Source organism: Nannobrachium achirus, assembly GCF_963921795.1.
Source record: "Nannobrachium achirus genome assembly, chromosome: 16".
Taxonomy (NCBI): Eukaryota; Metazoa; Chordata; class Actinopteri; order Myctophiformes; family Myctophidae; genus Nannobrachium; species Nannobrachium achirus.
Genome location: NC_137823.1, coordinates 35,740,279 through 35,766,643, shown reverse-complemented (window position 1 = coordinate 35,766,643; position 26,365 = coordinate 35,740,279). Strand labels below are relative to the sequence as shown.

The window sequence follows — 26,365 nt, the reverse complement described above, 5'->3', positions numbered from 1 at the left end:
ATGGGGAAGAAGAAGAGCAATGGCCTCAACCATTGTGTTTTTGACGTGAGTACAAAATCCTCATTCGTCCAGAGACTGTAAGTATTAATTAACAAAGACATGTCTGATTGTCACCAAATTGAAATCTGATCGGATCAGAATCCAAATCAGAATCAGAAAACGAATGAGCTTCAACTCATATTATTGTATTTTTCTTCGTATAATGGGTACTGGGAGAGAGGCTAGTTCAGGGGTCAAAGTTTGTAACTGCTTCACAACTGACCTACAAACAATAAGGTATGGAATTGTCTCTGCGCACAAGCATGCACTGAGCAAAATTAGGAAGACTTTTACATGATGTTTTTCAGATTAAAACTATACCACACAATTTACGCTGAAAAATATAGGTATTTTCTATTTTTGTCTGGTTTTTATTTTTGTGTGTGTGTGAATCTCATATAGGCCAACAACAGTACAACTACAATACAACAGTACAAGCGCAGACTGATAGTAATTAGAAAAAGATACAAACAGACAATTGCTTTTATGGTTTTATTCATGTTTTTACAAAGTGCAACGGGCATGAGGTGCCAGCTGTGGGAGCAGAACTAGGAGGAGATGAAAGTAGCCTCACACTCTTAGCTTGCCAAACGTTATTGATAGACGAGAGAGAATCAAATAAAAGCCATTTATTTGATTCTCTCTCATCCGTCAATAAAGTTTGCCACTGAAGTTAAGAGTGTGTGGCTTCTTTCCTCCTTATTCATGTTCTTAAAGGACAACTTTGTTTTTTTTACAACAAGGGCTAGATCATAGATCATTGTGTTCATTGATTATATTAATATCTAGTTCTTATGATACATACTTGATACTGGCTATAGCTTGTAAGAGTATAGATTTCTCACTAGGACTGAGCAGCTAGTGTTTTGGTAAAGCATATCTTGTTATGGTACAGCTCGTCTCAGAGCCCTTGGAGCCATACAGTATAACTCTATAGTGTCTGACCAGAACTACTTTACCACTGACCAGAGTGTTAACTGTAGTTCTGTCCATGATATCGTGTTACATAAAGCATAACCACCACCTAATACATTGTCTTACAATCTCATTTTCTCATTGATTATTGATAGATTTGAATTTCCACCACATTGGGGGCATGCATACAATTAAGTGGCTAAATATATCTTTATATATCTTTTTCTCAAATATGAACCCTTAAAAAAACAATGTTGTCCTTTAATCTGTTTATTGCCTTTGATCTGTATTTTGTATTGTTTATGTCGATGGTTTCTCTATTTAGAATTTGCTAACCCCTGCTCTGTGTAGCACATCAAGGGCCGTTGTTTTTAAAGATGCTTTATTAATTCGACTTGACTTGAAATTTGACTTGACTGCCTGCATTACAACTTCTGTACTGGGAGTGACCTCTTGCTCTTGTCTGTTTCTAACACTCTGTCTGCGTGGTGTTTACATGGCACTGCAGACAGATGAACAACATGTCAGTGACAGAGTGGATTGTGGGAGCAACTGTTCAGCGAAGGATGACAGAAACAAACTGGCGTACTGTGTGACTGACACGCCTCCCTGGTACCTGTGTATCATCCTGGCCATTCAAGTAGGTGAATCTCTTCCCCTGTTGTGGGCTGTTGTGTGCCCTGTTGCTTTTAAAGGGGAAGCTTCTCCAATTTGACCTGAATACTGTATTTGTGAGGAGGTAGACTGCTAGTTTATGTAAAACAACTTGTTTTACGCAGGAGATTTTACGACGTCTCTGAGAGAAAGCTCATCTCAACACACATTACAGTTATTATTAGATATAATGTCAGATCTTCACTCGTCTACCTCACAGTAGAAAGATAGGATTCATAAAAATGGGAAAAGTTACAGTGTAACAACTGCATTTGACTCTTTAGACAGGATCTCCTTGAATGTCTTGTGTGAATGTCCTGCTTCCTTCAAGAGGCCACATTGGATCTTCAGTTCTAATAGAGAAAAGAGACAACATCTACTCTAAGTTTCCCTTGTTTTCAACAGCAAATTAAATCAGCATAATGAAAACAGAGAACATCTTGACCAGAGATCCGCCACGGACATGGAATGTTGTTTCCTCCCCCATATTCTGCTCCCTGTCCACGTGTGCATGCTGAATTTACAGTTCTCATTGCCCATTGAGTCATAATCTGTACCCTGGAAACATTATCTAGTCAAGTCCCTGTGCATTTGCCGTACCAAACAAGTAAACTGAAATAAATAGGATGAGATGGGATGCATATAGGTGTTGTGGCGTGATTATGTTTGTGTTTTTAGAAGTGATTGATTTAATACAGGGGTCTTCAACAGGAGGTCCTTAGGGGGTCCTCAGAGTTACTACAGGGGGGACTGCCAAATCCTTGTGTGATAGGATAATTATTTTTAATGAACTTGAACCCTCACATTCTCTTAAGGAGAACTTTAGCCAAAAACAGCAGGTCTCAATGCCTCGCACTGCGAGGCGTTGAGAGCTTGTAGATCAGCTATTTTTAGCTAATAGGTTTGGTGTATAGAGGTAAAAAAGAGTAGACAAAATACAGAGTGAAAGGTCAAGTTTACTAAGTATCGACGATTTAAGACTTTAAGTGGTTAAGTGTCAAAAAGTCTATGAATCTTTCTATGAAATCGATGAGAATCTCCATCACACATTTATACAATATGTAGAGGGGGTCCCTGGGCGTCATCTCTCTCTATGCTGAGGGGTCCTTGGCCTGAAAACGTTGAAGACCCCTGCTTTAATATAAACAAAAATACTCTCTCAAAAATACTCTCCTCTCCTCCCATCTAGCATTACCTGACAGCGTTTGGCGGCATCCTCTCGATCCCTCTGATCCTCTCTGAGGGCCTTTGTCTTCAACACGATGGCCTGACACAGAGCCAGCTCATCAGCACCATTTTCTTTGTCTCTGGCCTCTGCACCTTACTACAGGTCACATTTGGTGTCAGGTGAGTGGGAGACAGGTCATTCATTCAGGGGTATCGCACCAAATTCTGGGCCCTGCATGGGTACAAGGATTCACTGCGGGCCCCCGCACAATTATTTGTACTTTAACTATTGAAAAATATATACAAGCTCAGAGCGCGGCACCAAGTGCCGTGCTGCGAGCTTGTAGATCTGCTATTTTTTTTTTAATCTTGAAAATGTGTCTTTGAAAATACTTTTTTGAAAAACCTATGTTTCTATATATGTCAGTGGTGCTCAAACTTTTTCATGTGAAGGACCCCCAAAATGATATGTATTTGTCCACGGACCCCCCCATCTCAAAATATTCACTTCCAGGGACCCCCCAGAAGCAAACTTTTAGTTACAAATGTTCACTTAAAAAATTATATTCAAAGACACATTTTCACAACTTTTCAAAGATAGCAGATCTACAAGCTTGCAGTGCGGCACACGGTGCCGCACAGTGAGCTTGTATATCTGCTATTTTTCAATAGCTAAAATATAAAATAATGAAGGCCCCTCCACCTTGGGCCCTAGTAACTCAGTCCCACGTTTCCCCCCTTGTGACGCCCCTGAGTAGGAGACCTGTCATCCATTCAATTGATCATCCACCGTTATAATGATCATTATTTTATTGTACTGTATATGCAGGGCAGAACAACCTGATGAATGAGATCAGAAACACTGTATTATAAGTGTCAGTTACACACTTGTACAATGTACAGTGTTTGTCTTGGCGCATTTTAGTGTAAATCAATTGACACTTAAAGAGATTTTAAACATACCATGGTCCTGTGAAATACCCATGGAATCATTCAGTTGGTACAAGCACAGTTTTAGAGTAGTATGTTTTCTCACCATGTAGCACGGTTACAATCCAGGTCATGGTCAAAATCAAGGGGTCCATGAGGGAACATAGGGTTGAGGGAACATAGCCATGATCCCAAATCAAGAACAGATCTGTGGATTTCTCAGGACGTTTGGTGGGAACGATCAGTATCAGGCGTCTGCCCCGAAGAGATTGCAGTGATGTCATTACGTGCGCGTCCCGCGTCAAATACGCGTTCATGTCGCCCAGAGACGCATTCACGTCTTGTTTCTGGGGTCCCGGGGACGCGCCTCCATTATTAATCCATAATTTACCGCATCGCGGTAAAAGAAAAACATTAGCGATTAGCGAATCGCAAAGGCCGCGATGTTCTGCTAAGTAGACTTCCCAAGCAATATGGAGACGTTTAAATTTTTGAAATCCCTTCATAATTGACTACGCAATGATCAAATCAAACCGTGGTGTCTGTCTTTGCTTCCTATTAAACCTGCGGAGAGGAGAGGAGCCAACTGTCTGTCTAACAGCACGTACAAGTTTATTTCCGTTCCAACAGAGTAGGTTCCAACGGAGTAGGCCTACTCCATAGCTACAGGTAGTGAATGTTCTTGTAATCATTATAAATATAATGTCCTTAAATCCTTGTGCATTGATTAAAAGCTGCCGTTTGTCATAAGCTGAAAGTGAAAGTGATTTCTGTGCAACGGTGGGTGGCTGCCCCTCCTCCCTTCCCCCGCACACACAACTTTTGGTGTGTGTCTTAGGGTGCTTTTTTTTGCCTTGATGAAACTTAAGCAAGGCAGCGACATACGGTACTTTCTTCCTTGACAATAATGAGAGGCAGACAATACCATTACTGACATTTTGCTGAATATAAAAACGTTTTATATTGCTAATAGCAAAGTAAAAGGGAATCTTTTGGAAACTTAATGGGTCTGTAACTCGGTGAACAAATGGAACCAAATGGACCTGTTCCATTTGTACTCTAGTTTTTTAACATTTAATATAAATTGGGGTCCCAGTGATATAAATATAATTAAATGGGTGTCTGTAGCCTAGTGTATTTAGAAATCCTAGTTCTAAGTTCAAACATTTGCCAAATTGTAAAATAAATATAAGAAATAGGCAAACATTTTGAAAATAGCCGATCTACAAGCTCAGTCTTTAGACGGCCTTAATAACCTATTGTGGTGTGTAAAATAGCCTATAGAAAAAAGTCAATAATAATAATAATGGTAATAATAAGGGTAGTAATAATAATAATAATACATAAAAAAGTATCGAAAACGGTATCGAAAAAGGTATCGTATCGATTCCCAGGTATCGAAAAAGGTATCGTATCGATTCAGAGGTGAACGATACCCATCTCCGCGGCGTTGAATTTTTTTGGGACCCATAAAATATCCCTGGGACTCATCCGAAAAACTCTTCTGGGGTCCCGGGACTCATTACATTAAAAACCTATTAACATCACTGGATGAGTAACATTTGGTTCAAATAAGTCAAAGCACAAAGCCACATTCAAGGGCAAGGGCAAAATTCCTCTAATAATGATAGTTGCACAGTGTCGGGGATACCCTCTATTTAATCTTTCTAGTTTAGCACTGCTAATGGAAGTAATTGAGGTCAGTAAGCCAGTTAGCCAGTATACTGTATAACAAAAACAGATCCTCCTGGTTAACTGAGACTATTTCATTGGTATAGCTACAAAATGCTAACACATGATACCTGCTTTCTGGAGGATAAACCAGAATAAGCAAGTGTCACAGATTTGTGTTGTGAACTGTGTTAAAGTGCAATGCAAAGTGTTATTAAAACTAGCCCTTACCCGTTCAAAGATATGAGCTCCGAAAAGATGTGCAGTGTGTGGGTTATGGGATGTGCACTGTGCACACAGTATATGAGGGATGGAAAGTAACTTTAACTGGTGCTTGCATGATAATATGTAGGAGCATCAATGTAAGAAATACCTGTTTCGTTTAATGGCTATAGAGATACTGTGTACCGATCTGCATGATTTTTGGACAACATCTGTAACAGTTGGGTAGGCTTTGGAAACAGTGCAATATTTTATTGTTTGGCTGAGTTTCAAGAAGGACTAATGGAAGGAAAGAGAAACTGATAATAAGATGGAGCTGAATTTGTAAGCAGTGCTTTCAAAAGCAGTATTTTGCTCTGCTGATTTTTCAGCTTAATGTGCAGGTATATTCAACCTTTCTTGCATACCTTTAGGTTGGAGGCCAGAAATGGAGTTAGGTATGTTAGAAGAGACGATTCACTGTGCAGATGTTACGTCTTATTAAACATTTACAGTATGTATTTTCTTATTACTACCTTGTCAAGTCAATATAAGTTAATTTTTGATATTATACGGGACAGGACATTATTGATAGAGGCTTTAATAGCCTGCAGTATAAGGTAAGGAAGGTGTGGTCTGAAGACAGATTCCATTCTTCATAGAAGTGTCATACTTATCCAGCTTCAACTTTATCAACTTCACTTCAACTTTATGATAATGTTTTATCTTCCACTTTACTAGCAGAAGCTTTGGGATTAGACATTACATCCGCATGAAGAGATGTGTGCAGAAATGTACGTGTTGTCATCCATTCATGTGCGTGTGCCGATGAAACAAACTCTATGGGGGTCATGGTGGGACAACACAGACCCCTGTACTAGGTCACTACATTCTCAGTACTGCCTGTGGGTAATTAGATATCTTTATGAGAGTGTATGACTCTCATAAAACATGTTTCACTTGTTTAACTAGGCCAGTTAAGATCATACAATCATTTGCAAAACAAAAGAGCTACAGAGGTGTTTTCCAATAGACTTAGAAAATCGTGTGTTTGATCATGAACATATTCAGATTCATAAACAATGAGAGTTGAAGCAATACAATTTCAATGGAAAACTACACACAGGTCTGCAACACCAGCATGAAACTGTGCATGAGACCTATAATATTATAATATTATAATAAATAATGAAAGTATAAAAGTTTTGATTTCTATTCCAGATTGCCCATCCTCCAGGGTGGTACATTCGTAGCCTAGCTGGAGCTAGACATCCCAGCCATGTTAAAACATACGCAGTTACTAGTAGCTGCATTGTATATAGGCTGGTCCCAGGCTAGTACATTCGCTCTGCTGGCTCCCTGCATGTCCATGTTGTCCATGCCAGAGTGGCAGTGTCCAGCCTGGACACAGAACGCTAGCTTGGTGAACACTTCCTCCCCTGTTTTCATAGAGGTGTGGCAGACACGTCTGAGAACCGTGAGTCAGCCAGTACAGACACCACTCAAAACAAAAACCTTTCCTTTTTTTTCTTTTCTTTTTTTTAAGGACGTTCTGAATCTGAATAGTCATTTTTATACAGCACTTTCTTAACGGATTAGCATCTACTGTAGCTAGAGAAATTATAGTGAAATTAACCACCAAAGATTTTGAAAGCAGATCTCCATGCACACGACCTTGTGAGCATGTACAGATCCATCTAAAAGAAATAGAATATTGTGTAGAAAAGTTCAGTTATAATAAAATAAAAAAAATAATAATAATAAGTGGAGCAAAACCAGCACTGCATTAGTGTTGGTCCATTGTGTTTTATCAAGTTCAGAGTCAACACAGCCATCTACACAAGGATTTTAGAGCACTTTGTGCTTCCGTGGGTAGACAAGCTTTATGGAGGTGCTGATTTCCTTTAGCCAAAAGCACTTGGCACCTCAGAGACCAAACTACTTGTAACTGGTGTACTGACCATGGTATTACTGGGCTTAACTGACCAGCCAACTGGCCTGACCTGAACCCCACAGAGAATCTGAGTTGTGTTGTCAAGAGGAAGATGAGAGACACCAGACTCAACCACACAGATGAGTTTAAGGCCTCAATCAAAGCAAACCTGGGCTTCCATAACAACTCAACAGTACCACAGACTGACCATCTTCATGCCACGCCCCATTGATGAAGTTCAAAAGTATTATAAATCCTTCTTTTGAGTGGTCGCGTGTAATATTCTAATATTTTGAGATATGGATTAAATAGCTGTATGCCATAAAAATCTAAATTAAAACTAAAAACTAAAACTAAAAAAGGTGTTCAAATATTTCACTGCATGCACACTGAATCTAGAATATATGAAAGTTTAAAAATGTTAATTATATTACAGAAGAAAATGAACTTTCACACAAGTCGCGTTGTGAGCTTGGAGGTCTGCTATTATTTCCACAAAAAGGCCCTTTTAGAAATTTCAGTCCCTGCCTCTCTAACATTCTCTGCACGTCCCTGCCGTGACTGACCAATCAGAATTGCGCATTCGACAAGCTACTGTAATATATGTAAGCCGAGGGATATTCATGTTGAGTTGTGCAGTTATCTAACAATAATGCATGATGTTGTTGTCTCATTTCTATTCTGTGACCATAGCTGTAATGAACCGTGTGTGCCTGTACTGCATGTCCATTCCACAGCTTCAGGGCTCCATCATGGTGGGTTCTGCCTTCCAGATCCTGGTGGGTTGCACGGGTCTCATTGGCTTCCTAATGCGCTTCATTGGCCCCCTCACCATTGCTCCCACCATCTCTCTGATAGCCCTGGCCCAGTATGATATGGTTGGAACCAAAGCCGGCAGCCACTGGGGCATCTCTGCTTTGTGAGTAGTGAGTGCATTTACATGAACGCTAATACCCAGATTACTGGGAATAATCAGGTCTGCGGCGATAATTCGCTTTAAGCATTTGCATGCACAATTGGCATCAGTGTGATTATGAAAACCCATTTTACTCAAAGTCAGGCTTATTGTAAAAAATCTTGGGATTAAAACATCTTGATGACTGATCCATTATGGAAAGCTTTGAGAAACCAAGGTATTGCCTTAAATGGAGTATAAGATTGACTTGTTGTGCATGATAGATAGATAGATAGATAGATAGATAGATAGATAGATAGATAGATAGATAGATAGATAGATAGATAGATAGATAGATAGATAGATAGATAGATAGATAGATAGAAAACTTTATTATAGTGTCACTCCTCAGACCATACAATTTAAAAACAAGCAGCATATTTCATATAATAGTTTGAGGACCACTCACTTGGAGTTGTGAGACACCTTTCAGTTGACATAAGTTAAAAAACGTACATTAAAGTACCAACATTTAAAAAACAGTTACACATTTAAAAAACAAAAGAATCAGAGAATACAAAAATAGAAATAAAAATAAAAATACACAGAAAAAGCATAATAATAAACAGTGGGGCAGTTTATGAACCGGTACTGAGAAAAGCTAATCTTCTTTTTAAGATGAGATGGCAGGCTTTGGCACATTCGGTTACACCGTGTTTACCAGCTAAAATTATATTCAGTTTATTTTCATCATCCTGCTCATTAAAAAGTTCAACCTCTTGTGATAACGAACGGAAAGGTTCGGAACGAATGTCCTTATAAAGGTCACAGTGTAATAGGACATGGGCTTCAGATTCAATTGAACCACTACTGCATAGTGTACAAAAACGACTATCTGCTGGAGTGTTTGTATATCTGCCTGTTTCCAAGGCTAAAGGAGCCACTCCACATCTGAACTTTGCAAAAGCGCTCCTGTGCTGCCTGGACATAATACTTTGTAAATACGATTCAGTTTCAAATCTGTTCTTAAAGCAACAGTAGGTACGCAGTTTATTTCCTTCTGGCTTATTTATTAGCTGAAGCCACTTCTCCTCATCTGCCACTGCAACAGCCTGATCAAGGCACTTTATATCACTTCTTGTGAGTACGGTGTCTATGTTGGCAAGATGAGGTAATAATAATAATAATAAAACTTTATTTGTATAGCACCTTTCATGACATGAAATGCAGCTCAAAGTGCTTTACAGAGCATAAAATGAAGCACACGTGCTTAACAGAGAAAAAGTAAAATAGAAATAAAAAATACATAAAAAAGAGATAAGTAAAATGATTACAATAAAGCAAGAAAAAATAAAAGCATAGAACATTGAAGAACAATTTCAGAGCCGTGCGGACGTCAATAGCAGCATAGGGATTAAAAAATTTAGCTAAAAGCAAGAGTAAAGAAATAGGTCTTGAGCTGTGCTTTAAAGCTATCCACCGAGGCTGCCTGTCTTAGGTGTAGTGGTAGTTTATTCCAAGCTGTCGGTCCATAGAAGCAGAAAGCTGCTTCACCATATTTTTTATAAGTGCAGCGAGCCAATGAACGTTCTAACAGTATGAGCATAGTTCTTCACATTTCTAGTCTGGTCCACCCACACAAATACACGTTTACAAAGTCTGGTGTCCAGCATACTACACAGCCGCTGCCAGTTTTTAAAGATACAGGACCACTGGTTTTGCCATGGCGTTTTCCACCCCATGTCGCCCTGTATAGCGACATGCCCTATTAAAGACAGGATGTAGGCCTACAGAAAATGTTCTAATTAGGCTAAATGCAGCTGAAATGGTTCTTCTTATGCATGCAGGACCATAGCCCTGATCGTCCTGTTCTCCCAGTTCCTCTGCGGCATACCAGTCCCTATCCCTGCATATAGCAAGACCAAGAAACTGCACACCTCAAAGATGTACATCTTCCAGATAATACCAGTATGTACACGAGACAGTATTTCTACTCTTTGGGGATGTTGTGGTCCTATTAAATCAGAATTAGATCCATTCGAGGCAAAAGACCAGTTAGTGTTTAAATTAAGCCATGATTTAAGATCAGTTTTACACCTTGCAAGGGAATTCAGGGATTTCAGATCTGCTGATAGTGCATTCCACTGAGTAGTGGCTGCATAATAAAACAAATGTTTACCCTTAAACACCCTGAGCCTGGCGAGAACACCATTAAACTGACTCCGTCTGGTTTAGTACCAGTGTGCGTCCCTCACTCTGGACAAATAATTAAAGTAGATCAACACTCTCGTAGCATCTATGTGAGGGGACAATACTCTTAAGCCTGAGTAACCAGCAAAGAACATTATACTTTGATCGTATTAGAGCATGAAGCAAATTTTTAAGTAGAGTCATTTAATCGAAACATTTAAATTGTTAATACTTTGAACATGTTGAACATGCTGCCTTACAGGTAGTTGTATTTATTATCTCTTGTCCAAATTAAGTAATTTAATGAAATATTGAAAAATGGAATACTGTAGTGCCAGGGTACTAAAGTATAATCTGTTTTTTTTGCGGAATTGAAGTTAAAAAAATCATTTATGGGCGTTTGATTTCTTTTGAATATTATTGCTTATTATTATTGCATCTCCAAGCCACAGGGGGGCAGTTGACGCACTGGTTGTGGGGCACGTCACCTGACACCTACCAGTTGATATTTATGTTTCTCACACTTTTTATATTCTGTGAAAAAATATATTTGAATATTTAATTATATGATGTACTACATTTAATAAATACCCTTTGTTTAGCGGTTTTAAAAAAAGTAATACTTCTTCCACCACAGCAGTAGTGTAATTTATAATGGGTTGATGAGTTTTATAAACCCAAGGGGCCCCCCTACTGGCGACAGTGGCGAGGGATTTATTTTTTAAATTCATTTAGTTTTCAATAAATAAAAATAGCCACCCTTAGTATCTACATATAAATTCATAGGCTATTTTATGTAGCCTATTTAGTGTCCAATATGTTAGGGGTCTCTAATTTCCTAATCCATGGGCCCCCCTCATAAAAGTACAGGGCCCTTTTGATCTGAAAACCCATGCGGATTAAGGTCTAATTTTGTCCCTACCTGTGCTCAGGTTCTGCTGGCCATGGCTGTGTCCTGGTTGCTCTGCTACCTCCTGACCATCTATGAGGTCCTGCCCTCAGACCCAGAGCAGTACGGCTACCTGGCTCGTACCGACGTGAAGGGAGATGTGGTGGGCTCTGCCTCCTGGTTCACCTTCCCTTATCCCGGTAAAGTCATGACATCCCTATATTACTTTCATGTTCATTCATTTTCAGGTTTTAAAGAAAAAATGCCATGATTTTACATTTTACAATAACTGTATTATATTAATCTTATCTTATCAATAAAGTCTGTGTTTATTATTTGGTTGCCCAGAATCAGCAACTTTGTTGCCATGCAGGTTTACAGGTGCAAAACAGTGGGTGAAATAGAATTTTTTTCATTGAAAAATAAAGAGAAGAAGAGTGGGCAAGAGGGAAGAGAGATCAATCAAAGAAAACAAACTAGACTGCACTCTGTTGAAGAGGTGCCAACTTGCTTCTTGTGCACTCACACTTTCCGAAGAAATATACTTGCGACCAGCAGAACGCGCACGTATGTGGGTGGGCAAGTTGCACCTTGTTATTTGTATCAGGTCTCTAGGTCGTCCTCATCATCGCTTCCAGACAGTCATCCCGGTTTTGCGCTTTGTGCTCCTGCGTCTTTCTTGAGTACATCCACGTATGTTAGTGTGGGACGTCCTCGTGACCGGTGCCCATTTGTTGGTTCCCACTGCCTGGTGTCTTTGGCAGAGTCCTGAAAGTCTCATTCTCCTGGCTGCTATTTTGTCGCTCACCCTTGATATTCCAGCATTCAGATTATTGTTTGTACTCTTGCTGATGTTGAGCACTACACGTAACATTCTGGTGTAGCACCTGTTGTACTGTCTGACAGATACAGACAGCCGGATACAAACAGCACCGAACGCAGTACTTGCTCGCTCTGCTGGCGCAAGTAACAAATTATCTACATACAGTATTTACACATAGTACCTGACGTAAGACATAAAGGTGTGTGAGCCACTTACACTAATGCCACTTACATTTTGACCACTCCTTCAGGTCAGTGGGGCGTACCAGCTGTAAATGTGGCAGGGGTGATGGGCATCATGGCTGGCATCATATCCTCCATGATCGAGTCTGTGGGAGACTACTATTCCTGTGCGAGGCTTTCAGGGGCCCCGCCTCCCCCAAAGCATGCCATCAACAGAGGGATTGCCGTGGAGGGCATTGGAGGTCTGTTGGCAGGAGCGTGGGGCACAGGGAATGGCACCACCTCCTTCAGTGAGAATGTGGGAGTCCTGGGCATCACCAAGGTGAGATACCGGTACATGGGGCATGGTACAGTAGATGCCCCTTACACTGCGCATGCACGCGCGTGCGGCGCGCACACACACACACACACACACACACACACACACACACACACACACACACACACACACACACACACACACACACACACACACACACACAGACACCACATTTTATTTTATTTTTATTTTTCATTTCATGGAGAGCAATAGCATTAAGTACTACAGGTGTTCCCACAGCAGATTTTCAATGGAAAGGCTTAGTTATGATGTTAACCACCTATTTCGACAATAGTGATTTATTGTGAACTTGTAGATCTACTATCTACCCGTTTTAATGTTCCCAGATCTGTAGATCTACTATTTGCCAAAATAGTGATGCCAGTCTGTTCAGTCAGTTCAGCAAGATCATCTCCACAAATAAACACTGAATAAAATAATAAAATTAACCACACTGGAAAGTATATGTATAAAAAACTAAAAAGCACATAATGGCTTCATCATTCATAGTTGAGATATTAACTTCAACTTCAACTCTATTTGTCCTCAAAGGGTAATGGTTTTGCAGCACAAGGTGCAACATAAAAACAAACAAAGAAATATAAAATGACATTAGTAAACATAGCACAGACTCAGCGGCACTGCATCAATGAACAAACACAGGCCTAATCATCAGAGCAGCAATAAGAACAAAACAACGATGACTAACCTGTCATGCTCCTCTATATAAAGTCGAAAATTATTATAGAACAAAATCATCTGGCCGCAATAACATGAACAGAAGTCAGCAAGAACATCATCCTACAAGTACTGTAGAAGCTACCTCCTTTTCCCTGCATTCAGGAGGGTAATTTCTGTGAGATTAATGAGTGTTTGTGTCTGTCTTGTCTTAACTGTAGTGTGGGGAATCTGAAGCAGGTACCAGTGGGTAGGGATTAACACTCCTGGTGAAGAGGGCATATGGTAGTGGTGACTTCGATGTGCACAGAAAAGACAGGGGGACCAGTAGTTCAACATAGTTTTTTTTGGCGCTGAATCTGATCGGTCCACAGTTTGCAAGATCAGCTCAGAACACACAGACAGACCAACCAGACAGCCAGACACTCAGACTGACCCTCTTATAGTCAGCTAGGTTCCTGCAGAGCCACACATAATCAACCACAGCACAGGGCCATGACATGGAGTTGGAACAACTTAAGTTCGGGAGGAGATATGGCCAAGCAGAGGACAATCTACCACCCCTAACCAGCCACCGGTAACTCCACCCATGCCACCCTGTGCCAACCACTCACCCATCTCCTATCAAGCCGACAACTCCTCCTCTACCAATCACGGTGGTATATAAACCCGACTTGAAAAAACGGCGGCGTGCATAGTTTCCAGTAAACGCTGCACTACGTTCGTTTCAAGCTTAGCTCCACAGTCAAACTTTTGAACACTCCTTTTCACAAAAAACACATTCTACACCTTCTAGCAACTCCAGCATGGCACACCTTCTACAAATTTACGCTTCCGACGAGGATATATACAACCCCAGTCTCCAACAACAACCCACTACGTCTACTCACCAGTCTGCAGCACCACGACAGTTTAAATCCACCGTTTCCATTCCTTCCCTCCTCCGTACTCCACGCAAACTCCGAAAGCCGTACCTCACTCCTCACCAACGGCGCCCGTCAGCGTCAACACCAGCTCAGCAAACCCACCGCTCTTCTCCCCGCAACCCAAGCGGCGACGTCGCTCGCTCGGCAGCAGCGTCTCGTGGTGGCGACGCCGTGCGGCTTGCGAGTACTCACACGGCTACTCCACCACCACCAAGCTTCCGTGACGACGGCGACGGCGATGTTGCACGGCCGTCGCATCCAAGGAAATTAAAAACAAGGTAGGGACATATACGTCATTTTCGCTATCATGCAATTCCAGACGGCAGATTCGTCTCACCATGGGAGCCAGACCTGCGGCCGGAAGTTTGGTGGCCTGCATTGGATTCCATGGAAGTCCGTGGAGAAGCTCATGAACAAACCAACAACAAACAATTATTCTGACTGTCTTAGACCTTTGTCAAATAATCACTTCTGGAAAATAAAAGACATCATATAAAACTTTTTTTCTGCTATGTTACTTTTCAATGTGCACACTGTGCAATTTTATAGGTATCTAAAGAGTACAATGTACGTTCTGAACGTGCCAAGGATTTAGTGTTGCCATGTGTGCTTATTATAAGCGACTTTGGACTTATTTGTCTGTGAAGTTGCTTGTAAATATTGGTTATTGCAGGTGGCGTCTTGGGAGTGTGTGTGTGTGTGTGTGGGGGGGGGGGGGGTCGACGACCCCCAGGGGGTCCGCGGAGGTTGACATTGTTGATAGTATTATTGACATTGTTCTCAATAAGGTATGCCTATGTATTCATGTTTAAAAAAAATACATATGAAACACAATGTCATACATGAATATAGCCTACCCGAATGTTCAATCTGCTCCATCTGATGGAGCAGATTGAAGACCTCTGTTCTAAAGTGAACAAGTTGCTTATTTATTTATTTTTTATTGATTGAAGAATGTATTAACAGCCTGGAAAACGTACAGTTTTATGACAGTAGGCCTACTTGTAGCCTAATCATTGGTACAAGGTCAGCTAAAAGGAGATCCTAGTAAGCTTTTCGTCTTATTTTAAGCCACTTTATGTATCTCATAACATTGAAAGAGACCGATGGAGCACAGTAGGCTACTTTGCATAGGATATGCAGTAACAAGGGAATGGGATTTTTATTGTTTTAACCAGTGGTTCTAAGTGGTGGTGGTGGTACCAACGTTTTTTACTTGAGTAAAAGTATCATCAATATTATCAACGTTTCGATCAATTGAGTACAAAGGACCCCATGGAAACAAGCCATAGCCTACTTGTACTTTTTTGGAAAAATAATTTTAGCAGAACTTGTACTGTAGCCTACTGTAGCCTACTTCTCTGTACCTGTCTCTGCAAACTGTAAGTAATCAATCAATACAGCAATTTAGAAATAATCTCACAAGTTAAACTCAGGAATTAAAAATGAATGATATTAAAATAAAATATTTAAAAAGTACCAATATAGAAAGTGCTCATTATGCAGAAAGTTATCAAATTCTTAGCAGATCTATTAGCTTGTTGATGGTTATTTTCAATACAGCAGTAAGTGCTCATAAAAGCCTAGTAGGCTACCTGCCTGGCCCTGGTTGGTTATTTTGGTCTTGTTTTCCTAGGCCTGGTTGCTTATTTCTCAGAACCTGGCAACACTACCAGAAACGATACATGACGGAGGATGACGCTGTTTAGATGCCTCAATAAAATTATACAGTGTGCACATAAAAAAACAATTGATTGGAAAACAACCTGTGATATGCATTCTTTTATATTCCTGGACCGATTAACTGACAAAAGAGACAAACGTTCAGAAATAATTTATTCACAAGCATGGTCCAGCTGGCTGTCATCCTTCTGCCATGGACTCCATTGCAGTTCACACAACTTCCGGTCCCAGTTTTGGCTCCCATGAGCGTCAATGGCGGATGCCCAGCCGTTTTGGTGACTCTACCTTCTTTATAGTTATCTTGGTCGCATCGCGGAAACGCGTCGCGTCAGGCCGCTCAGTCGCACGGCCGTGACGTCACTCGGTCGGCGACTCCGTCAAAAGATGACGTCACCAGGCTGCCTCGGGGCTACTCGACCTCCACCACTTCCACACGCCAGTCATTCCAGCAGTCTCCCCATCATGTCCAGTCCAGCTATCCATCAGTTACAGTAACAGCCGCCACAGCAACAGCAGTCTCAGCAACAACATCGGCCAGTATTAATCAATCAGCCTACCACACTCCCCTCATTCCACTCGTGCATGATCCTCTACAGTCTGTTTCATTTGTTCCCACTTTATATGCTCCTCCCAAACCTGTCTTTTTCTCACTTGCTACAGCCACTCCAGCTCCTGTGCCCCCATGAGCCTTGGCACTCAATACCCCCATGGTTTCCTCCTCCCTCAGACATCAGATCCTCCAAGGTGTGGACATTGATCTCTCCTCCCTTGTCCGACCCACTGCAACAAACCATCAACCCAGATCCGTCGAAGTGGGAGGAGTCTCCATAACCCTCCGTGAACTCACGTCATCTTCCTCAACCATCCTCACCCCTACCGAGTTTGTACTGGCATTTTCCATTTTCCGTGACATCATCAGTTCCTCATACCCATCCCGCCGCCAGGAATTAGATGATCATCTATTCATTTGTATGGATTTGTCCGCCCGCTTTGGAGGCACACTATTCTACGAATACCATCGCCAGTTTTCCGCCAGAGCCGCTTCCAGACTAATTCAACGAAACACAGCCACCTACTGGGGCGCACTCGACCTGGACCTATACTGCAGGATCTTCGCAGGGAAGTCAACCAACACATGTAGCCTCTGTAATTGCCCTGCCCATCCCACCACTCAGTGCTCTTTCATCGCACCCGCCCCCTGCCCCCCCACTCCGCAGCATTCCTCCAGCCCTGCAATTCCTCTCTTCAGCGAGCCCATGCCCCCAACCAACACCAGCTACCAATATCCTGCAACCTCCCAGGCCAGAGACCGTCGCGGCCGCCCTCTTGTTTTCGTGGAGAACAAAATGTTGTGTAACAACTTTAATGAGGGCGGCTGCGACCTCTCTTCATGCAAAATGCTCCACATGTGCACCTTCTGTGCCGGCGCCCACTCCCACATCTCCTGTCCCCAGGAACAAAACAATTCACCAGAACATCAACCATCCCCGTCGGCATCAACTTCACAAAACCAATAACTGCCTCTCCTCATCCTCATCTCCTCATGCCCTCATCCTTATCTTCTCATGCCCCCAGAAACAAACAAAACGCCATAACATCAACCATCTCCGTCTACCTGCGCGGCACCAACTTCACAATCAATAACTGCCTCTTCTCATCCAACATCCTCAAATCACCATACTACTCGACGGCCTCCAAAGGAACAAGACAAGGACTTTCCCCACAATGCAGCCATTCCAGCAGTCCCTTTGTCCAGTCACAGCAATCCATCAGTCAACCCCCCACCTTTCAATTTTTAGCCAGGTGTGTCCACATCCTACGCACTGGCCACACAGATGCCCACACAGACAATGCTCAACGCCATTTCCCTCCTGATTTCTTTTGGGGTCTTCTAAGATGCTCAGAGATTCCACCCTGCTCGTCATACTCGCCTCGCTGACCTAATTCCTTCGCTTTCATCATCTAACACAGCACAACCAACCAGTACGGCAACACCACTACCATCTCCATCTTCTAACTCGTCTCCTCAGCCCCTACGAGCCCCACCTTAATTACACATACTCCCGACGTGCACAGCACGCTTCTCCTTCAGGCCCACTTTCCTTCACCAACCACGGTTCCGTTGTCACCCGCATATGGTTCCATTCTCACCTCCGACTGGTCCCCCCTAACCGAAACTCTCCAGAACCTTCTCCAGTCACTCTTTTGGAAATCGGAGCCGCATCCACAGCATCAAGCAAGGGAGTTCCCGACCACTTCATACAAATCCTCGGCCGCTCTTCCCAAGCCTACCACAGCTACATCCGTTCCAACTCCCCGGACCTACATAACGCCGAACTCTCCTCGATCTCGTAATCCCAAGATCCGATTCTTTTGGGGTCTCTCTACATACTTCAGCACGGACGCGTGCTCCTGACCCCTAAGCCAAAGTACCTGGGTCTGCGACCCCCCGGAACCTCCCCCCTCATTGCCTGCCATCCTCCGTCCATGCTCCTGACCATCTAAGCTGCACACTACACGCTTGCGTGTGGTGATGACCTTCGATGATCATGCCAGCACCCCAAATGTCATTCTCGTGCCCATGGCGATCTAAGCTGCACACTACACGCTCGCGTGTGGTGCTGACCTTAGATGACCACGCACTCAGAGTGTCATTTCACGCCCCTGGCCATCCAAGCTGCACACACCATGCTCGCATGGTGCGTGACCTTAGATGACCATGCTGGCACCCCCATGTCATCCATGCCCCGATGACCAAGCCGGCACCTACGGCATTCATGCCCCGATGCCCGTGCCGTCTCCCTCATGCTGTTCGGGCGTCTTAGCCATCTAAGCCACACACAGCACGCTTGCGTGTTGTGATGTCCTTAGATGACTATTTTGCACTCAGCATCTTGGCCTTTTATGCTGCATGTCCCATGCCACGCATGCGATGCGCCCATAAACGACCATACTCCAAAAGCTAAATGTTGTTCGTGCCCTTGGCCATCTAAGCCGCACACTGCACGCTTGCGTGTAGTGCTGACCTTAGATGTACATTAGCACTCTGCATTCTTGGCCGTTCATGCCACACATCTCATGCCGCGCATGCGATGAGTCCATAAACGACCATACACCAAAACCTAAATGTTGTTCGTGCCCTTGACCATCTAAGCTGCACACTGCACGCTTGCGTGTAGTGCTGTCCTTAGATGACCATTAGCACTCTGCATTCTTGGACGTTTATGCCGCACATCTCATGCCACGCATGCGATGCGCCCATAAACGACCAGGCTCTCGGTCTTATAATAAACAACCTTAAACCTATATTTTGTCTGATGCTTGGTCTCTCCTAGTGAAATGGAGTTGGAACAACTTAAGTTCGGGAGGAGATATGGCCAAGCAGAGGACAATCTACCACCCCTAACCAGCCACCGGTAACTCCACCCATGCCACCCTGTGCCAACCACTCACCCATCTCCTATCAAGCCGACAACTCCTCCTCTACCAATCACGGTGGTATATAAACCCGACTTGAAAAAACGGCGGCGTGCATAGTTTCCAGTAACCCACCCTCCCTCCCTCTTCTTTCATTTCTACCTCTATCCTCTCTACAGGTTCCAAGTGGGGTCTCTCTACATACTTCAGCACGGACGCGTGCTCCTGACCCCTAAGCCAAAGTACCTGGGTCTGCGACCCCCCGGAACCTCCCCCCTCATTGCCTGCCATCCTCCGTCCATGCTCCTGACCATCTAAGCTGCACACTACACGCTTGCGTGTGGTGATGACCTTCGATGATCATGCCAGCACCCCAAATGTCATTCTCGTGCCCATGGCGATCTAAGCTGCACACTACACGCTCGCGTGTGGTGCTGACCTTAGATGACCACGCACTCAGAGTGTCATTTCACGCCCCTGGCCATCCAAGCTGCACACACCATGCTCGCATGGTGCGTGACCTTAGATGACCATGCTGGCACCCCCATGTCATCCATGCCCCGATGACCAAGCCGGCACCTACGGCATTCATGCCCCGATGCCCGTGCCGTCTCCCTCATGCTGTTCGGGCGTCTTAGCCATCTAAGCCACACACAGCACGCTTGCGTGTTGTGATGTCCTTAGATGACTATTTTGCACTCAGCATCTTGGCCTTTTATGCTGCATGTCCCATGCCACGCATGCGATGCGCCCATAAACGACCATACTCCAAAAGCTAAATGTTGTTCGTGCCCTTGGCCATCTAAGCCGCACACTGCACGCTTGCGTGTAGTGCTGACCTTAGATGTACATTAGCACTCTGCATTCTTGGCCGTTCATGCCACACATCTCATGCCGCGCATGCGATGAGTCCATAAACGACCATACACCAAAACCTAAATGTTGTTCGTGCCCTTGACCATCTAAGCTGCACACTGCACGCTTGCGTGTAGTGCTGTCCTTAGATGACCATTAGCACTCTGCATTCTTGGACGTTTATGCCGCACATCTCATGCCACGCATGCGATGCGCCCATAAACGACCAGGCTCTCGGTCTTATAATAAACAACCTTAAACCTATATTTTGTCTGATGCTTGGTCTCTCCTAGTGAACTAGATAGATAGACCTTTATTATCCCAAGGGGGAAATTCAGTTGTCCAGTTGTAGCACAGCAGTATACAGTTATTTACAAAGTTACAGAGACGTAAGAAAAGAAAAGAGGAAAGAGGAAAAACAAAAACAAAAAAACAAGAGCAGTACAGTACCAATAAAGAGAAGGTGCATCAATAGAGGGGGCGAATAATATATAAGTATATATACATAAAGTGTCTTACAAAAGAGACCAAAGCAGTCAATGCTAGTTAGTGCAAACAAGTATCTCACTGTCATTGTTAAACAAAGCAAAATACTCAGAAACTACCAACACAACCTAATAGTGCAATGTCAAAAATCAGTGCGAAAAAAGAACAAAAACAAAAAGACAGCTCAGAGAAGAAGAAACTAGGAAGTGTGTCACCACAAGACGCACATGAGCACTCTCCCTGGAAGGTCCTTAGAGGTCAAAGTCAATACAGCAATGGTTCCGTCAGTCTAAGTTAGGAAGGGAGACCTTTTCAAGCGTCCGTTATGTGTCTCGTTGTACAGCATAAGGGCAGCCGGTACAAAAGATTGTCCTAATCGCTCACATCTCCGTCCTGGGTAGGTAAAGCGGTCGTTTCCTCTCTTACTCCAGTAACTGGTGATCTCTAGATGGAGGGGGTGGGAGGAGTTCTCCAAGATGGAATCTAGCTTCCTCGCTGTGCGCACCCTGGTTACTTCCTCCACCCCCTGCAGAGAGGACCCAACGACAGAGCCTGCTTTCCTCACCAGTCTGTTTAGGTTAAACGTGTCACCTGCTCTGTTGTTGCCACCCCAGCATGTTATACCAAAAAAGAGGACACTTGCCATGACAGACTGGTAGAACATCTGTAGCATCCTATTGCACACCCCAAACGATCTCAGTCTTCTCAGGAGGAACAGCCTGCTTTTCCCCTTGCTGTGAATCGCCTGCGCGTTGTCCGACCAGTCCAGTGAACTATTCAGGTGTACTCTGAGGAATTTGTAGTTATCCACGAGCTCAACCACCTCACCGTTAATGGTGCTTGGCACCGGGGGGACTCTCTTGGAAGTGCGGAAGTCCACCACCATCTCCTTGGTCTTGCTTGCATTGAGCCTAAGATGGTTAGCCTCACTCCACTGCACAAAGTCCCTAACCACACCATCGTGCTCAGCCGCAAGCAGTTGACTGACCCCATGAGTCATCCGCAAACTTCAACCAGGATGTATTGATTCTAGAACTGGCTCTGACATTCATGTGTATACAGAATATAGAAGAGTGGCAAGAGAACTCACCCTTGGGGTGAACTTATGAAGCGAGCATCCTGAGATGCACTCCTTCACCCACACCCTGTGGGTTCTGTTGGAGAGGAAATTAAGGATCCAAACAGCCAAACTAGAGTCAACACCAAAGAGTCAGAGAGTTTATAAACTGAAGTGGATGAAAAATCCAAAAACCTTTGCATGAGTTTTACTGCCCTCTAGGTGTTCCAATAAAGGGTCAAGCGAGGTGAAAGTAGCGTCCTGTACAGCAGGGGTTCCCAAACTTTTTTGTCTCAGGGCACCCCATAAATATGTTTTTAATCCGAGGCACCCCTACAGTACATTATAATTTTCACTCCCAGCACCTTATATTTATAGCATATCGTCGTTGTCGGGTGGAAACCTTGTATGTCCAAAACCGTTAGTTTTGTATTTATCATCTATAAAATGTACTAAACTAGTGAAAACAGCCGATCTACAAGCACACAACGCCTCGCATCGCGAGGCGTTGTGTGCTTGTAGATCAGCTGTTTTCACTAGTTTTGTGCGACAGTCTTGTATGATGAAGCAGAGCTTTGCTTTACCAAAAGACGTACACATTTGAAACTTGGAGATGAGGCGAGGTTTCTGCCCGACAGTGATGATATTTTAGCGATTATGTTGTGAGGAAAACATTGAGATAATAGCCATTTTGGTTAGAACTGACTGAAAATAACTTTGTACTTCAAGTTTAAAATGATACTAAATATTTTTTCAAGTGTCCATAAATTCCAAATATCAAATTATCTCGCGGCACCCCTGGACTGCCGTCACAGCACCCCAGGGTGCCCCGTCACCCACTTTGAAAACCCCTGCTGTACAGTACACCTTGCTCGGTCTTAGATGCAAACTGTAACGGATCAGGATGGTACTGGTTTTTGTGCAGAAGTTCCTATTTTATCAGTTTCTAAAAGACTTTATGATCAAGGTTGTCAGGGCAACTGGCCTGTAGTCTTTTGGGAACAGGAATCACAGACTTTAGAATTTAGCAGCTGTAAGTTATTTTATAGAACAAACTCTCCTAGACTTATGTTAACAACAGACCTTATTTTGTGCATAAATTGAGAACCCAGTGGTAAAAAGCAAACAAACAGTGGGACCCCACTGTGAATACAGATTTAGGACTAGCAACTGTAGCACTCTGTAGCAGCATTGAAGCAAGTATTGCAGTGGATACATTATACACAGGTCAATTAGTGGGTATAGCCATATTCACTTGTGTAAAATCCCTGTTGGGATCCTTAATGGGTTTATCATACAATGAATACACTTCATGACAATTGTCTATTACTTTTTTAACCAATTATACCCTAGAAGCAGATCTAAAGGATCAGTGCGTGTCTCAATGTGTTGTGAGCTTGTAAATCTGCTATTTCACTGAATTTTCAATCCAGAATAGGGAGGGACGACCAAGTGGTGGTTAAGATTATATTTGAAACTTGAATTCAATACAAACTAAATTGAAATGTGCCAAACTCCTTGGAGACAAGGTCAAGGTTGAACATGCTGGCTGTGTGGTTACCGTTACAGGTGGGCAGTCGAGCGGTTATCATTGTCAGTGGAGTCTTGATGATTCTCATGGGTGTGCTGGGTAAAATAGGAGCCATCTTCACCACTATCCCCACCCCTGTGATCGGAGGGATGATCTTTATCATGTTCGGGGTCATCACTGCTGCTGGAATATCTAATCTGCAGGTAAACTGTACTGTAAAAGAGGCCATTTTAAATGTCTGTTGTGTACGAATCCGACCAGCTGATTTTCCTGATTTTCCTGATTTTCTTTGTTTTGGTTTTGGTTAATTGCTAAAATGCCTCACTTTACAGTTTGCTGACATGAACACCTCCAGGAACCTCTTCATCTTTGGTTTCTCCATGTTCTCTGCACTTGTCATTCCAAACTGGATCAACAAACATCCTGAATTCCTTACTACTGGTATAATGGATACACTCTTGTCAACATTAAATAAACACTGAAGATGTTACTGCAGCTATACTGGAACTTGTATGCCATTTTACTAGATTCTTTATGTATAATTGGGAAATGCCTAATAAATCCTATTACCCAACATACATCCAGTCATCCCCCAATTGAATATAACTGGGGAATGCAGATAACACACCATATCACACCATGCCTGATTGCACTGAAAATAGCAGATCTACAAGTTCACCACATGTAGAATAATAATAATAATAATAATAATCTTTATTTGTATAGCACTTTTTAAGAACAGAGTCACAAAGTGCTTGACAGAAGAAACAATAAAACAAAGAATCGGCAACACAAATGCAATAACAATGCAAAGTTATAGCAAATCACAGGATCGCAGTAAAACTAGTAATCGTAGTAATACTAATAGTAATAGTAATAATAAAAAGAAGTAATAAAGAAGTAATATAGAAAATGTGTAATAAGGCAAAGATTAAAATCAGGAGTGCTAGGGGTTGAAGGCAATTCTGTAGAGGTGGGTTTTCAGCAAGGATTTAAACCGGGGCACAGATTCCGCTAGCCTTATCTCTACGGGTAGGGAGTTCCAAAGAGTGTCAGAGAGAAGTCAATGAAGACTCGACACAACATAATGTGTCACTCACAACTAACATGTTGTTTGATTACACCAGTCAATGTTTTCCAAAAAGAAAAAAAGTGAAAATAGCAGATCACGTGTTGCTATGCAACACTTTGTGAGCTTGTAGATAGGCTATTTGTGCGGTTCATCGTACAAGAACCCTGTCACGTTGCAGAACATAATAGTGCTGTGCCTTGTGCCAGGTGTGGTGGAGCTGGACCAATTGTTGAAGGTGCTACTAACCACTGGCATGTTTGTGGGAGGATTCCTTGGCTTCCTTCTCGACAACACAGTTCCAGGTAAACTTCATCAAAAGAATACATTTTTTGGCAAATTGTGCTGCTAAGTAACATAAACGTCCTACTATCGCATCAAATGGCATGTATTTACGTATTGAAGTGCATTGGCTATTTTTGGTGCACAACACTGGCAGCTGGGATGGCACGCCACTAAATCGAAATCTGGCTTTAGGAAGCAAGAGTGAACGCGGCCTGCTGTCCTGGAACGCAGCCCACCTGGGAGATTCAAGCAGCACCTTGGAAACGGACGAGGTTTATGACCTTCCCTTCGGCTTAAGTGGTCGCCTGGCCTCCTACTCTTGCGTCCGCTATGTTCCATTCTGCCGCTGGGATGGACCCAGCTCTCTGCACACGCCTAAGGATGATGGGACATATCCAGACAACACAAACACCTCAGAGGTCATCCATCAACAGTCTCTGTGAACTCTGGACTACTATGTATATTTCATGTTGTAAAAAGATGTAAACATTTCGTCAAATACGATATTTTGGATACTCCTGTATGGGAGGAAATGTATATTTGGAACTGCCCGAATTTATTTCCAGGGTCTAAAATATATTTTCATGTACTGTAGATATGCTTTAAGTAAGGGGTGGAGCTGAAGAAGTCAGTTAAATTGTAATCATTATTTATTTAAAGTCTATTTTAGCCAGGAAAACCTCACTGAAACCTCACTTTTACATAACTGTCCCATTAAACTGTTAAACTTTTCACTAAATGTCCCAGATTCATGCGGTGTAATCAAACCTGTCAGAGTGTGAATACAAGTTTATTTGAAAACTTCTCAAATTCTGTCCACGGTGTGCCACGGCTCAACTGTTGCGCAGAAATGTCAATACGAGTCACAGCAGGACGCAGACAGAGATGGAGAAACAGAATCGGTTAAAGCATCTCTATTCTTCCCACTTCCAGATGAGATTAAACACAGCCCGCGGGATCAATTTATCATCACGCAGCACAACACTGTCTCCCAAATGAGTGAGACTGACATATGCTCACACCCCCAAAGCAACAGGCTCCAAGCTGTGTGTGTGTGTGTGTGTGTGTGTGTGTGTGTGTGTGTGTGTGTGTGTGTGTGTGTGTGTGTGTGTGTGTGTGTGTGTGTGTGTGTGTGTGTGTGTGTGTGTGTGTGTGTGTGTGTGTGTGTGTGTGTGTGTGTGTGTGTGTGTGTGTGTGTGTGTGTGTGTGTGTGTGTGTGTGTGTGTGTGTGTGTGTGTGTGTGTGTGTGTGTGTGTGTGTGTGTGTGCACGTGTCTATGCTTAGAGTGTAGAAGAGCATCAGACATCCTCTGCACTGCGAAATCAACCAAGTTTCCCTAAAGAATTCAAGGTTAAATAATTCATTGCCAGCACAGTTTTACAGTTGAATTGGAATTTGAGGGTGTACTCAGAGATGACAACAATAAAACATATAACAATATGTCCCGAGCCCTTGAGTGGCAAAATAAAGTGCCTGCATGTGCATAAGGATTTCATACATGTTTATATAACCAGTGAAGCATTCAGGATGCAGATTGCTTCAGAGTGCAAAGCAAGATTTTCAGGTCTTT

The 26,365-nt window shown here is 42.9% G+C and overlaps 1 protein-coding gene across 1 annotated transcript; it reads left to right on the top strand.

The window, feature by feature from the left end:
* Positions 1–25,238, top strand: LOC308300987 (solute carrier family 23 member 1-like; the record flags this gene model as incomplete). Its single annotated transcript, XM_080744883.1, has 13 exons — positions 1–45; positions 1,463–1,594; positions 2,798–2,955; positions 6,799–6,826; positions 6,923–7,054; positions 8,248–8,429; positions 10,253–10,373; positions 11,528–11,684; positions 12,558–12,811; positions 23,480–23,644; positions 23,774–23,882; positions 24,720–24,815; positions 24,988–25,238. The coding sequence occupies 13 exons, from the start codon at positions 1–3 to the stop codon at positions 25,236–25,238; spliced, it is 1,830 nt and encodes a 609-aa protein (XP_080601009.1).
* Positions 25,239–26,365: the final 1,127 nt, after the last annotated feature.